Below are 15,966 nucleotides of genomic sequence, written 5' to 3' on the forward strand. Positions count from 1 at the left end.
AAATAAAAAGAGTGGGAAGTCCAGAAGTTAAAAACTATGGGTAATATGCTACTCTCCAAAAACAAACAGTACTTGGTAGAGTTAATGATATTTTACTAAGAAGTTCTTATGTGCATGACTTTATTATAGAATGCCACAATCCTAACAGTTTCCTACTTAATTTCTTCTTATAGTCCTGTTGGGTACTTCATGCGTTTAGTTCTTTGAAGTTTCATAATGAGCTCAATCTGAGAAATGCAGTCGAACTGGCAAAGAAGAGCCTGATTGAAGATAAGGAGATGCCTGTCAAAGTTGAAGCTGCCCTTGCTCTTCAGTCATTAATTTCTAACCAGACACAAGGTAAAGCCAAAAATATCTTTTAAAGGGTTTATGTTATTTTATTTTTTGAAATCCTTTCTTCTTATCCTTAAGGATGATTTCTCTGAGTCTTCAGGTGCAAGGTTTAGATTTCTGAGCTTTTGTTCCCTCAGAATTTTATAGCAGTTTATCCTTGCCCTTTTCAGGAGTTCCTGTTGACTGGTCTCCAGAAAAATTTTGGATTAGGAAATAAGTTGATAGTTATTGGCCCCTGGGGTAGGCTGGGAATCAGGAGACCTGGTGTCTAATTTTGATGGTGCTACTAGGTTGCTGTGTAAGCCTGTGTAGAGGCATACCGTCTGTCAAGGGTTAGCTTTCCATATATTTAAATTCAGGGGATTGAACTAAATGGCCTCAAGAGACCTTTCAGCTCTAGGACTCTGATTCTACTAGTTCTGAAAGTAGCAAGTGGAATTTCTGGTGAGTGATAACACAGATAACTCGTTTGTTTGTTCAGAAGAATATTCTGTTCAAAGTTCAAGTAAACCTTGGGAAGTAAATTCAGTTTTATGAAGTACACGAATCTAATTTACTTCTGTTCAACAGTGTTTCAGTGGGAAGACTGAATATTGTACAAGGACATGTGGGAGGAGGTATTCGGCATAGTTTTTATGTACATGATTTTTTATACTTATATCTTGATATATACATGTTCTGTAAGTCATCCTGATGATAGAACATTTGTATAATTAGAATTTCTCAATGAAGGGTCTTGGCATTTTGGGCAGGACAGTTCTTTCCTCTGTAGGATTGATTACCTCTAATTAAGGGGAAGTGGATGTGTTAGTGAAGATTATTTTGGTATAGCTTTTAAAAAATTTTTTTTTATTTTGAGAGAAACAGAGAATGTGCTGTGGGGAGGGACAGAGAGAGAGGGAGACAAAGAATCCCAAGCAGGCTCTGTGCTTCAGTGCAGAGCCTGATGCGGGACTTGAACTCACAAACTGTGAGATCATGACCTGAGCTGAAACCAAGAGTCAGACGCTTAACTGACTGAACCACCCAGGTGCCCTGGTACAGCTTTGTATCTTATACCATAAAGCAAGTATCTGTCAAGAGCCTATTACCCTGTGTCACTTAACCTTGTGACCAAGTTAATTCCTATCGCCAATTTTGAATACCTAATTTTTTTACTCATTTTGTTTGTTTTATTGCATTAGCTAAGGAATATATGAAGCCACACGTAAGGCCTATCATGCAGGAGCTGTTGCACATTGTTAGAGAGACAGAAAATGATGATGTTACTAATGTTATCCAGAAGATGATATGTGAATATAGTCAAGAAGTAGCTTCAATTGCTGTTGATATGACCCAACATTTGGTAAGAATGGGCAAAGTTTTATGTTAGTTTGAAAGTAAATTCAGCCTTGAATAATAAAAATAAAAGCCTTGACTAATCTAAGTAAATTGAATTCCAAAATTTGGAGTTCAGTTTTATATGTAATTGAAATGTTAATATAAAAATGTTTGCTCTAGTAATTCTGACAGTTGTTAATTTCTATATTTAATTAGACTTAAATCTAATAACATTGGGATCATTTCATCTGTAATATTCTGAGATTTTACAATGATGTACTTTGTGAGCTTTTTAAATTTTCATTTTGTGGGTTTTGAATCTGGAAACTCATTTCCTTCAGTTTTGGGCAATTTTTGCATTACTTATTTGATTAATTTCTCCCTACCATTTTTTTTTTTTTTTCTATTCTATAGTTCTGATAAGGAATATTGGATCAGGACCGAGTCTTTAATTTTCTTACCTTTTTTTCCTCTTGTCTTCCATGTCTATCTGCCTTTTTTGTTTCATTTTCTAGGTGATTTCTTAACTTTGTCTTCTACCTTCTATCAAATTTTTCTCTTGACTATTGCTAGATTTCAGTTTTCTTAGACTTTGGGTTTATTTGTTTAATGACAACCAGAAGTTAAATAATAGCTAATTGTTATAACTAATGTATATTCCACTCTAGTGACTAGATAAGGAAAAATTGGCTGTACTTAAAACATGATAGTCTATCATTGATTTACTTGGTAAAGTGTGTAACTTATGTTTGAGCAATGCTGACGTTTAGATGAGTGCCACTGCCCTTTTATTAACTTACAACAACAACGAGGGGTAGGTATAACATTACTAATTGTTGAATATGTTTACGTTATGTTCATAGGCTGAGATATTTGGCAAAGTCCTTCAAAGTGATGAATATGAAGAAATCGAAGACAAAACAGTAATGGCGATGGGAATTTTACATACTATTGATACTATCTTGACAGTTGTAGAAGATCATAAAGAGGTGGAATTTGTGTTTTATTATGTCATTATAGTACCATTAACTGAAATTTATATGATCAATGGGCATGACTTTAAAGTTGCTATTTAGGGGCATCTGGGTGGCTCAGTTGATTAAGTGTCTGACTCTTGGTTTTGGCTCAGGTCATGATCTATGGTTCATGAGTTCGAGCCCCATGTCAGCTGTGCTGACAGCTGCAGAGCCTGCTTGGGATTCTCTGTCTCCCTCTCTCTCTCTGTGCCTTCTCTGCTCTCTCTCTCTCTCTCTCTCTCAAAATAAATAAATGTTAAAATTGCTATTATATATGTTGTTAGATTTTAAAAACTACCTTCAAATTTTCAAAGGCCATATTAAAATGATTGAGGGGGGAAATATTACATGTTGTTGTAAGGTATATAGGACATCTCTGTATTATTAAACTGAGTTTAGTTCATCACATCTGTGTTCCAGGCTAGATTTTGGGGGAATATCAAATTGAATAAGACATGAACTCTGCCTTTTGGAACCCACAGTCTAGTCTTCTTGTAGAGAGTGATAGCCATTCAATCACAGTGGCAGATATTAAGTAGTGGAACAAAATTCAAATGTAACAAACATCATGAGAATGGAAGGGAAGAAGAACTTAAAACATCATCTTTCTTAAACTGAATTCCAGAACAATATTGGGAGAAGAATTTGTGCAGATAGTTATTAGGTGCTTTCCCCTCTGTTCACTGATAGGATTTTACTAGTGTCACCATGAGATCACTAGAGCTGGTAATGGTAGTGTCCTTTTGCAGAAGTGGAAAACAAGTTTATGTAGTATCAGGAGTCTTGCTCATGGCCATAGAGTTTTGGGTTTGCAGTCAGATTATTCTGATAATATATCCATTTATCTCCACCTGAAACCTGCCACCCTCCTCCCCAAGTATTACATTGCCTCTCAGATTTGAGTTGGTTCCTTCTGTGAGCTTAGGCTGACTTGCTCAGCAATGGCGGCAGCTCCTGTTTCATACAGTGGGACTTAGGAAGCAGGTGGTGGTTCTTTAAATAGCATTGTTAAACCCCGTGGCTGTTGATTTATCCTGTGTTTATCACACACCAGTGGAAAATTACTGGATTCTTAAAAACAGTTCGATATTCTTCTCCTGGGCAGGCCTCCTTCACCTAAAAAGGCTTAATGTGAATTTTCATTCCCATATTCATTATTTTTGTATTCTTGTTAAAACTGTATGGGCCATTCAGGAACAGTGAGATGTTCCAAATTACAACAAGCATACTTAAGGATAATTCTTTTGCCTTATATGCAGAACTTGTATTTTTAAATTTGGAGACCTTAGAAATCTCCTAATCCAGTTTTCTAAAATATGTGTGTGTCGAAGATGGGCAGTAGTAAAATGAGCAGCAGGATTAGTTTGAAAACAAAACAGTACTTTACCTTTTTGTTTTAATATTTTCACTCTTGATATTAATTTTGCATTTCAGATAAAGTTAAAGGAGCATGTGAACTTACTGTGATTATCAAAGGAGGCATGGTTTAAAATTGAGAAGCACTAATCCAATCCAGCTTCCTTACCTATGAAAAAAATGTGAAGCCTTCAGTGAGTGGCTTTACGAAGGTCATAGATAATTAGAGGCAAAACAAGGAGTAGAATCTTGGTCTCCTGACTGCCTGTCTTGGGATTTTGAACTTTGGCTTATTAAAAGCAAACTTTGAGAAAAGTCTTTCCTTAAAAGGAAAAATCACATGTGTATGAATACATGCACACTGAGTATATGCAGAACAAAATTAGAAATCTAAACCAGATGTTTACGTATATGCAGTTTTCTTTAATGATTTAAATATATTGACAAATTTTCAAACTGGAGATTTTGGATCATTTGAACTTTAACAGAGTACTTTAAAGCTGAATATTCAAAGAATATGCTCAAAAGTTGAAATAGGATACTTAGATGGACAATGTAACCCATGATGGAGTTTAATTTTTGCAAATTATTTAAAAAATATTTAGTACAACCTGTGTTGAAAAATTCAAAAGACATGAAAAGGTATTCAGTGAAATTTCACCTTCTCACTCAGCTCCCCAGATGTCATTCTCCTCTGTGGAGGAGGTAGTTCCTCTCCTAGGTTTTTGTACCCTTCCAGAGATATTTTCTCTTATAATGTCTAAGTAAAAAAAAATGAGCGTGTACTTTTTCCTTTTATGAAAATGATAGTATACAGTTTTTATCTGCCATTTTTGAATTATGTCTTGGTGATCCTTCCATAATTATTAGCCACTAAAGTTAGTATTTTTAGTAGTTGCATAATCTTTCTTTATGTGTCGGTTTATTCAACCAGTCCCTCATTAATGAATATCCTTTAACTGTCCCTTCCTAAACGGACCTTTGGTTATTACTAATCACAAACATTGCTGCAGTGAATGGCCTGTTACATGTCATTTGCACAGGTAATAATATGTCTGGAGGACAGATTCCTTGAAGTGGACTTGCTGGGTCAAAGGATCTTGAGAGAGAATTGCTAACTTGGCCACATTACACTCCTCAAATCAATGTATAGCAGTGCCTCTCTTCCCAGCTAATACTTTTTGATCATTGCCAGTTTGATAGGTGAAAAATGGTAATCTTGGGCTTAGAATTTGTACCCTTCTCATGTATGAGAGTTAATATCTTGTTATAAGCTTAAAGTCTGTTTGTATTTCTTTTTCATGACCTTTGCCTTTTTTTCCTCTTGACTTGATTTCACGGGAGCCAATTTGATATTTGTCTGTGATACCCTCAATTTTTCATTCATCTTTGATTTTTCCCTACACTATGTAGATATTTTTAATTTTTGAAATCAAATGGCTCAATATATTTGTTTCTGATTTTTGGGCTTTGAGCCATTTTCCATCTTCAGGATTATACACAACTTCTTTTCATTTCTTCTCGTATTTCTGTGGCCCAAGTTTTCACGTTGAAATCTTTCATTCACTAGGAACTTACTTTCTTGTAAAATATGAGGTTAGGAACTAATTTAATTTATAATTTTATTATGGATTTAACTCTCACTTCCATCATTCGTCTACTTTTCAGAATTTCTTGGTTATTTTTTTCACTTGAAATTTAGAATTGTCAACTTATCCCTCCAAAAAAGTTTTGTTGATGTTTTTACTGGGTTAGTATTTATAGAGTAAGAGTTATCATGGTGGATTTTATTTTATCTTTTATTTTTATTTATTTTAATGTTTGTTTATTTTTGAGAGAGCACAAGTTGGGGAGGGACAAAGACAGGGGGCAGAGGATCCTAAGCGGGCTGTGTGCCGACAGCAGCGAGCTTGATGTGGGTCTCGAACTCAAAAACTGTGAGATCATGACCTGACTGGAAGTCAGATGGTCAACCAGCTGAGCCACCCAGGCACCCCAGTTATCACGATGGATTTTAAACTAAATGTTTAAATTTGTCTTTAGGTTACTCAGCAGTTAGAGAACATCTGTCTGCGGATCATTGATCTCGTTTTACAGAAACATGTAATTGGTAAGTTCAAAGGTAGAGTAAAAAAGTTAATTGATATTTTTTAACTTGGTAAACTTAAAGTGCATTTTTAGCCCTTCAGATTCAACAGTATGGACAATTTTGAGGGAGAGAAGCTTTCATTTTCTTCTGTTTTTTGGATATACTTTCGAGTATTATATATCTGTATTTTCATTTAGAGAAAAATTTAATACATCCAATTAAGAATTCCTAGTCTTGGAATTGAAAAATGTGAAATGATAGATCTATGTCTTTTCAGAAGTATGAAATAATTATTGTTCCGTTATCTATTATAGAGCCCAGCTTCTGAATAGAACCAGTAACTAATAGAATCAGGATGTTACAATAGATGGGAATTTGTAGAAGAGGCTGTTTTTCCAGTATCCAAGCACTTTGCAGGTGGCAGCCCCCAGTCCTGTGCCCTGGAGAGTGTTGCAGCCTATATAGTGTGCAGACAGAAAGCTGAAAGAAAAGCGTGTTACTGCTTAAGAGCAGTTGTCTCTAAAATTTTTCTCACACCATTGATAGAAAATTGAGCATGCATTTCTGATATATGTGAATGATATTTGAATACAAGTTATAGGCAATATATATGTTACGAAACCACATTTACATATTTAAAAACAGAAATGTAGAAGGATGGGATTAAATGTCTATATAAAGTGTTTTAATACACATTATATACATATATACACACATATTTTATACTATATATATATTATATACATATATCTATATATTATTTCCCATTTCAGTACACTGCCTAGGGTACATACCCCTTACTTTTGAAATCATTGCTATAAAGCTGTAGTTCTCAAACTTTGGTATGCATAAGAATCACCAAGGAGCTAGTTCAAATGAAGATTTCTGGACCATAACCCTAGAGATTCTGATAAGCAAAAAAAGAACATATTCATTTATGTCTTTATTCATGGAAGAGATTGTAACCAAAAATTCTCCATTTAAAGTAAAGCGATCTGGAGGAGTGACACTGTGAAGTAAGATAAAGAGAAATAGTTTATACTAACTTTTTCATCTGTCTATACCAGCTATTTGATTTGAGCAATTGAAATGTCAGGATGTTAAGGAAAGGGGCCTATTTTTGGGTGTAGTGAACAGATGAGAAAGCCATGGCTCCAGTTGCCTGTCTAGTATCTCATTCCTAGCTTTAAGGTGACAGGTGGTCTTTTCTTGTGTTTTTAGTTGTGATGTAATGTTAATGACCCTTTTTGAACCAATATTTGGCCATGCGGGATCTTAGATTAAAAAAAAAAAATAGGGGGCGCCTGGGTGGCTTGGTCGGTTAAGCGTCCGACTTCGGCTCAGGTCATGATCTCACGGTCCGTGAGTTCGAGCCCCGTGTCGGGCTCTGTGCTGACTGCTCAGAGCCTGGAGCCTGTTTCCGATTCTGTGTCTCCCTCTCTCTCTGCCCCTCCCCTGTTCACGCTCTCTCTCTGTCTCAAAAATAAATAAAAACGTTAAAAAAAATTAAAAAAAAATAGTTCTGTAAGATGTCATGGGCCGAATCTGTTTTTCTGGGGCCCCCACCACAGCAGCCTGACTTTGTGTCCGTGGTCCAGTCTCTTTCCATTGTCCTACTTTCCTTTTCTCCATTGCCTGTTTTCATTGCTAATTTACTTATAAGATTTCATTTATTATTAGAACCTAGGTTTAGCTATTACTGCTTTATCTGCTTTATCTTATGCAGGAAGTGAAAGTTAGTATAATCATCCCACCCTAAGAGTCTTCTTGATTGAGAATGATTGAAATAACTTTTGGCGAATTCAAGCATAAATGGAATGTAGTGGAAGGATGTTTGGTAGCTCACTGAATCCGTGGGAAGGCTGGAATTGGCTGGAGCCAGCATGATTGTGCCATAGAAGTGGTCTGCTGAGAAAGTCAGTGCTGTCTTTGTCCACACTGGGTCCTAGATAGCTGCCCACCACAGTTCAGCCTCCAGCACAGCTGCAAAAAGTAATCTGCAACAGCTTTGTGCCTTCTGGTTTCTCTGTCAAGTTTCAGAGTCCTGGTCTTCAGCATCTGAGTATCGGGTTGTGCACACGTGCTGAGCGCGTGCAAGGAAATATTGGGCTCCTTTTCTGTCTTGAGCCTTTATAAAGTTAGGAAGAGGCGTTTGCTCTCCTTTTCTCCAAGGTGTGGGGTAATGATGAACAGAACTTTCAGATGTTTCATATTCAGATAATGCTGTTTTTCAAGTGATTGTCTTATGTAACAAGTTCTTTCCCAATATCTGTAATTTATATTTTATTTTGTTCTTGGTAAGGCAACTATCTGTCTTATCAGCTTTTGAATATATTGTTTGTTTGTTTTTAATATTTATTTTTTGAGAGAGAACGAGAATGAGTGGGGGAGGGGCAGAGAAAGATAGAGGATCTGAAGCAGGTGAGGAGAGCCCAAGGCAGGGCTTGAACTCACAAACCTTGAAATCATGACCTGAGCTGAAGTTGGACTCTTAACTGAGCCACCCAGGCTCCCCATATATATTGTTTTAAATAATGCTACAGGGTCACCTGGCTGGCTCAGTTGGTTGAATGTCCGACTTCTGCTTAGGTTATGATCTCAGTGTTAGGTTCGTGGTTTTGGGCCCCACGTTGGATTCGCTGCTGTCAGCATGGAGCCTGCTTTGGATCCTCTGTCCCCATCTCTCTCTCTCTCTCAAAAATAAACATTAAAAAAATTATATTACAGAAAAAAACTCCAAGCTTCCCGAGTGAATATTAGTTCCTTTTAAATAGGAGGGACGCCTGTGTGGCTCAGTGGGTTGAGCATCCTACTTTGGCTCAGGTCATAATCTCACAGCTCCTGAATTCAAGCCCCACGTCAGGCTCTGTGCTGACAGCTCAGAGCCTGGAGCCTGCTTTGGATCTGTGTCTCCCTCTCTCTCTGTCATGCTGTGCCTCTCTTTCTCAAAAATAAATAAACATTGAAAATTAAAATAAATAAGAGGGAAAAAATCTTTGAACTTAAAAGACTTTTGCTCAGTGATGAACATGGTGGGAATTATTTGAAAAATTTTCTATTGAGATTTGTATTTTCTGATTGTATGTTTAGATATAATGCACTTTTGACTGAGAGCAATAAGAAAGATATATGCAAATACATATATATACATATATATGCAAATATATTTGCAATATATATGCAAATACAATATTCTCTTTGGACTCTTCTACTTTATAGTGGGTATCACTGACTTGAGATAAATTTTAAAATACTGCACAAGTATTACATGATTTGTAAATTGACAAAATACGGTCCAGAACATAGTTTGTAAAAATATGTGAGACCAGAAGATATTGTAGCCTAGCTTAATTAAGCTTTCCAAAGAACATTAATTATTTGTAAGTTAACAGTACTGTGCACAAGAGATATACAATTCCTTCTTGTACCCATTTCTAATATAGCTTTAGAAGTATAACTATATTTTAGTACACAGTATCAAGAAAATACGTATTTCCAGTATTCTAGGGAAATTTAGTAAAAACAAATCTTTGCCCTGTCCTGTTGGGTAGGGGGCAGATGGAAGGTGGCAAATATGGGAATGCTGAGAAAGGGGTGCTCAAGTATGTTAGGTGCCGAGGAATGTATGCAGGTAGATAGTCTCAATCCTCCCGTCTGTGGTCTTTGTGTTTTAATTTTTGCTGTTTTCTAGCATTCTAACTAGAGATTTTCTTCCTTCTAGAATTCTATGAAGAAATTCTTTCACTGGCCTACAGTTTAACCTGCCATGGCATTTCCCCTCAAATGTGGCAGCTGCTAGGTATATTATATGAGGTGTTTCAGCAGGATTGTTTTGAATACTTTACAGGTATGCCTTTGGCCATGTAACATTTTTGCTTTTCTGTGTCTGGACATTATTTCCTTTGACACATGACATAAAGACACATACGATTCCGGTACTAATCAGAAAACAGTTGTTATTTCTCTGTGGAGTAAAGGGTGGTGCTGTTAGAGCAGTGTTTTCCAGAGTTAGGGATACAGGCAGTAGGAAGGAGCCTGTTTCCTGTTGTATCTCAAATTAGTTTGCAGTCAGAACAAATGTCCATACATTAATTCAGTTAGTATTTTCTGAATACTATCTATATTTCAAGCACTGTTCTAAGTATAGCGGTATAGCAGTGAACAAAATAGACAGCATTGCGCTTTTGACGCTTCCATTCTGGTTGGGGGGAACCAGAGGGAAGGTGGGGAACACACAGATAAGCAAGAAAATACATACTTTGTGAAGTGGTGATGCGTCCTTTAGAGTAAAGGACAAACATTCAGAACAATCACTATAATAAATGGTGAGCATTTTAATCTTCCTGATCCACATTTTCCTCATCTATAAATAGGGCAGATCTGTCACTTTCCTTACTAGCATTTGTGGCTGTGAAGGAAGATAGTAATATGTGGGTGCTATAGAAATATAGCTTCCGTGGGAATCATTTATTTCTACTCCTGTTACTCAAGTCTCATTGGGATTTTGAATTTTTTTTTTCCAGATATGATGCCTCTCCTGCATAATTATGTGACAATAGATACAAATACTTTATTATCTAATCCAAAGCATTTAGAAATACTTTTTACAATGTGTAGAAAGGTAAGTGTGTCCTAATCAGTTGTTGTAGTGGTTCTTGTAATGTTTGAGTGTTTTACTGCTGGTCACTCTGAATTTGTTTCTTACACCTTTAGTTCTGTATTGCCTTCATCAACATATATTTGCCATTTTGTATTTTCTAATAGAGCTTGGAATTATTATTTGAAAAATTTATATTTGTGTTGTGCTTAAGAATGCTTGCCACTTTTATAGCTGTGTACTTTATAATGGTCAGGGTAAATAATTTTGTTTGTTTTTCCTTCAAAAATGCAAACTTACTACTTGATGAAAGAAAAGTGCTAAGAAAATAAGCACACAGTTTGTCAGTCTTGATTTTTTAAAATTGAATGTGTATATTGGAAACAACTAGATGTATATATTTTGATTATAAATAAGACAAAAAATTGGAATAGTTGGAAAAACAGCATCATTTAGCTCAATACAGGTTGATTTATCAGCCATATACTGGCTACTGTTAGATTCACATGCAAACATGTCTACTGTGTTGTCTTTGTCACAGGTTAGATTTTGCCCTCTATTGGTTGTATCTAGGAGTCATTGATGAGTATAAATGATGTTTTCCTTTCTCCTTTAGGTGAATATTTATATACACATAAATATAAAATTGTATGTTGCATAAAGCTGCCAAATATCTAAGTTTGGCCTTGGAGTTGGGACTAAAGTATTTAGTCTACAACCTGTCTTTCTCACTAAAAGAGATGTGTACCAAGATATGTTAAGAGCTCTGAGCTGACAATCAGCACATCTGATTAAAGTCTCAGTTCAGTTGTAAAGAGCCTGGTAGATTTTGGGAGGTCACTAAGTTTCATCACATATAAATGAAAGGAGTAGAGTCATGATTTTTAAAGACTCCTTTAGCTCTGTAATAACCTAGCTTATTAAATCATAATCACTTGGCAGTGCTTAGTATTTTCTCCTAAGTAGTGTAGACAAGTGCTATTGAGGGAAAGGAAAAGAGAAAGCAGCAAGCAGAAAACATAACAGTCCTACACCCATTAGTACAGCTGCTCTGTATTATAGCTGCTGGGATAAAAGTGATGCTCACAGTAATGTCCTTAGACTTACCAAGTAGTTAAAATATATGTCCTGTTCTTGGTTTTTAGTAATAACTAATACTTACTGGACTCTTCCTGTATACCAGGTATTTCCTCAGCATTTTATACATATTAACTTATTTTATCTTTACAATATTATGAGGAAGGTATCACCTTTTGGTCAAAGAGGAGACCAAGGTATAATTTTTTGCATCGTTCCTGAGGTTTAGTACATTGTCCTAAGTCACAGAGCTAGTCTTTGTTGGAGCCATATTTGAACCCAGGTGGTCTGGCTCCAGAGCCCATTTTTTAAATTACTAAACATATTTTGTTTCTTCTCCTTTTGGAGGTGGGGACCAAAACCAACCAACAACCAACCAGCCAACCAACCAACAAAAAACCAAGCAAATACAATTTGGGGAAAAAGGAGTGATTTATTTATTCTTTCTGTATTGTACGCCATGATGGGAACAGTAAGACACAGAGGTTAATAAGTTTGTTTGAAAACACAGATAATAAGTGGCAGTGCTGGAATTTGAACCAAGCATTTTGGTTCCAGAGCCCATTTACATTTAGAATCTAGATCTAAATACATTGCCCTAGAGGTAAATTTTAAATTTTATGTAAATAGTGTTGGTTCTTGGTGTTGCCAGCTACCTGCTTAGGATTCAGCTCACTGATCCATCTGTTTTCCAGCTTCCAAAATTTTATAGCTATCTACTTTTTCCTTTTCTCTGTCTTTGTGGATTTATGCCTCTAAAATCTCTTTACTGTCATTTTAATAGTCTTTTGGGAAGTAATAAAATTAAATGGGAATGTTCAATCTGTCTTCTTTACCTGGAATTTCTTTTTAATTCAGTTTTCTTAAATTGTATTTGCCTAGGAAATTATCCAATTAACCTGAGTTTTCAAATATATAAGGAATATAATGTTCTCCATAATATTTACTTATTTTTAATCTCTCCTTTATCTGTATTTGTGTCTTTCTTGTCTTTTGTTTAAACAAATAGCTTAAGTATTTTGTTTGCAACTATCATTTCTAATATTTTTAAAATTCTGTTCTTTTTAAGAATAATTTTGACAAAAGCTGTCTGCTTTGTTGTCTTTATTCATTGAATCTGTTTTTTGTTTCTGTTATTTGTATTGTTTGTATTTTTAATTTCTGTCTCCTCTTTGTTCTTTGGGTTAAGTCTGTTCTTTTTCTTATAGCTTGTGTTTTAACATTTATTTTTTTACATTTCTTAATTTCCAACATAAGCTTGCCTCTACTCTGCGAATCTCTCTTCTGGGAACCTTATTATAAGGCAATTATATTCCAAATTTTATGTATGAACACGTGCATTGTAGAATTGTTTATAATAGTGAAAATACAGCATTGACAATAGAGGAATATCTCGTAAACTGTTATATTTATCTACTGTAATACTTACAGTCCTAAGTGGTTATAACATCGATGGAAAATGTTTGTAGTTTAAAGTCCAAATGGAGAAATTAAAAGGTGTGTGATATCAAATTATGGTTATTATTTTGAAAAAAGTGAGTATATATGGACAAGAACTCAAAAGAAACAGAAACTACAGGGTTTGTTTCATTGTTTAAAAGTAAGGTTTTAAAATTTCTTTTCATTTCATTTTATTGGTTTGTTGCTTTGTTGCCTTTAAGGGACGCTTCGTTTATCTGAAGTTAATTCCTGTAGCTTAACTTTATTAATCCAAAGTTAAATAGGTGAATTCTTTCTTCTTAAAAGGAATTAGAGTAGATAAAGAAGATAGATGTACTTTATTTTGACCTTCCTTCTTTTGGATGGGCAAACTTAGAAAGCAAAGCTGCGATTCTAATGTGTGAATTTTTATGAGCTATTTGCTTCCTGTACACTTGATTAAATTCTCTGCAGTGCCATTCACTGCTAAGCTAAATTGTGATTACTGTAGGTACTATGTGGAGATGCAGGAGAAGATGCGGAATGTCATGCAGCCAAACTCCTTGAAGTCATCATTCTTCAGTGCAAAGGAAAGGGAATTGATCAGGTAATACATGTATGGAAAGTTTGTACTTGATGTTTATACTGAAATTTTACCTGATTGACATTTTGTTTATATTATATGATGGAAAATTAAAAAGATAGCCTGAAGTTTGTGCTTCCTGGTACAAATCCTATTTAAATGGCAAGGAAAAATACCCTTGCAATGCACCTTGCATTCTAGCAGAGAAAGAAATAAACAGAAAAATATGTAATAATTTAAGAGGCTATCAAGCGAATCATGAAGGAGATAAATATGTAAATTCTACTTAATTGGTTTCCCAGAGATTTGCATTTTCCCTTTGTTTTTGTAGATTCTATTGAAATATTCTCAGATTTGTTCTTTTAACCAGAAATGAAGATACTGTACAAAAAAGAAAAAGTTTCTTTTACTGATTTAAAAAGTATTATAGGGGCGCCCGGTGGCTCAGTGTCCGACTGTTGATTTCAGCTCGGTTTGTGAGTTTGAGCCCCACATTGGGCTCTGCGGTGACAGCACTGAGCCTGCTTGGGATTCTCCTCTCTCTCTCTCTCTCTCTCTCTCTCTGCCCCTCCCCTGCTCTCTCTCTCTCTCCCTCCCTCAAAATAAAATTTTTAAAAAAGTATTATAAATTTTCAACAAAGATTAATTTGATATTTGGTGTAATCATGGTATGATAGATACTGAGAAAAAAAATCTTCAAGTAAAATTGTGGAGTTGTCTTTTTTTCTTTCAGTTCTGTAATGTTTGCTCCATGTATTTTTTGGTAACAGCTTTATTGAGCTATAATTCACATACCGTATAATTCATTCATTTACAGTGGATTCAGTGTATTTTAATATATTCACAGAATCATGCAGCTATTCATATAGTCAGTTTTATTTTTTAATTAATTAATTTTAAAATTTAAATCCAAGTTAATATAAATGGTGTAATAATGATTTCAAGAATAGAATTTAGTGATTCATCACTTACTTATAACACCCAGTGCTCATCCCAGCAACTGTCCTCCTTAATGCCCCTTGCCCATTTAGCCCATCCCCATACCCAATACCCCTCCAGCAACCCTCAGTTTGTTCTCTTATGGTTTGTCCCCCTCTCTTTTTTTATATTATTTTACATCCCTTCCCTTATGTTCGTCTGTTTTGTATCTTAAGTTCCACATATGAGTGAAATCATATGCTATGTCTTTCTCTGACTTATTTTGCTTAACATAATACACTGTAGTTCCATCCACGCTGTTGCAAATGGCAAGATTTCATTCTTTTTTTGACTGCTGAGTAATATTACACTGTGTATATACATACCACATCTTCTTTATCTTTTCATCTGTTTATGGACATTTGAGCTCTTTCCATACTTTGGCTATTGTCAGTAGTGCTGCTATAAACGTTGGTGTATGTGCCCCTTTGAAACAGCATACCTGTATCCCTTGGATAAATACCTAGTAATGTAATTGCTGGATTGATTGTAGGGTAGTTCTATTTTTAATATTTTGAGGAACCTCTGTAATGTTTTCTAGAGTGGCTGCACCAGTTTGCATTCCCACCAGTGGTGCAAAAGGGTTCCTCTTTGTCTGCATCCTTGCCAATATCTGTTGTTGCCTGAGCTGTTAATGTTAGCTATTCTGACAGGTGTGAGGTGGTATCTCATTGTGGTTTTGATTTGTATTTCCCTGATGATTAGTGATGTTGAGCATTTTTTCATGTGTGTGTCAGCCATCTGGATGTCTTTTTTGGAAAGGTGTCTATTCATGTCTTTTGCCCATTTTTTCACTGGATTATTTGTTTTTGGGGTGTTGAGTTTGATAAGTTCTTGATAGATTTTGGATCTAACCTTTTATCTGATATGTCATTTGCAAATATGTTCTCTTGTTCCATTGGTTGCCTTTTAGTTTTGCTGATTATTTCCTTCGCCGTGCAGAAGCTTTTTATCTTGATGAGGTCCCAATAGTTTATTTTTGCTTTTCTTTCCCTTGCCTCCAGAGACATGTGAAGTAAAAAATTGCTGTGGCCAAGGCCAAAGAGGTTGTTGCCTGATTTTTCCTCTAGGATTTTCCTGTCTTACATTTAGGTCTTTCATCCATTTTGAGTTTATTTTTGTGTATGGTGTAAGAAAGTCGTCCAGGTTCATTTTTCTGTGTGTCGCTGTCCAGTATTCCCAGCACCACTTACTGAAG

General features: G+C 35.4%; 1 protein-coding gene across 4 annotated transcripts in view; it reads left to right on the top strand.

Annotated features, from left to right (window-relative positions):
• Positions 1 to 15,966, top strand: part of IPO8 (importin 8) — an 87,739-nt gene that overhangs the window by 36,266 nt on the left and 35,507 nt on the right. For all 4 annotated transcript variants that reach the window (XM_086713722.1, XM_025930292.2, XM_086713724.1 and 1 more), the window contains 7 exons: positions 174 to 339; positions 1,518 to 1,678; positions 2,517 to 2,642; positions 6,069 to 6,135; positions 9,836 to 9,961; positions 10,638 to 10,735; positions 13,719 to 13,814. In XM_086713722.1, coding sequence (XP_086569848.1) covers positions 174 to 339; positions 1,518 to 1,678; positions 2,517 to 2,642; positions 6,069 to 6,135; positions 9,836 to 9,961; positions 10,638 to 10,735; positions 13,719 to 13,814 — 840 coding nt within the window. The remainder of the gene's footprint in view (positions 1 to 173; positions 340 to 1,517; positions 1,679 to 2,516; positions 2,643 to 6,068; positions 6,136 to 9,835; positions 9,962 to 10,637; positions 10,736 to 13,718; positions 13,815 to 15,966) is intronic.

Source organism: Puma concolor, chromosome B4, assembly GCF_028749965.1.
Source record: "Puma concolor isolate L17-30 chromosome B4, mPumCon1.1.hap2, whole genome shotgun sequence".
Classification (NCBI taxonomy): Eukaryota; Metazoa; Chordata; class Mammalia; order Carnivora; family Felidae; genus Puma; species Puma concolor.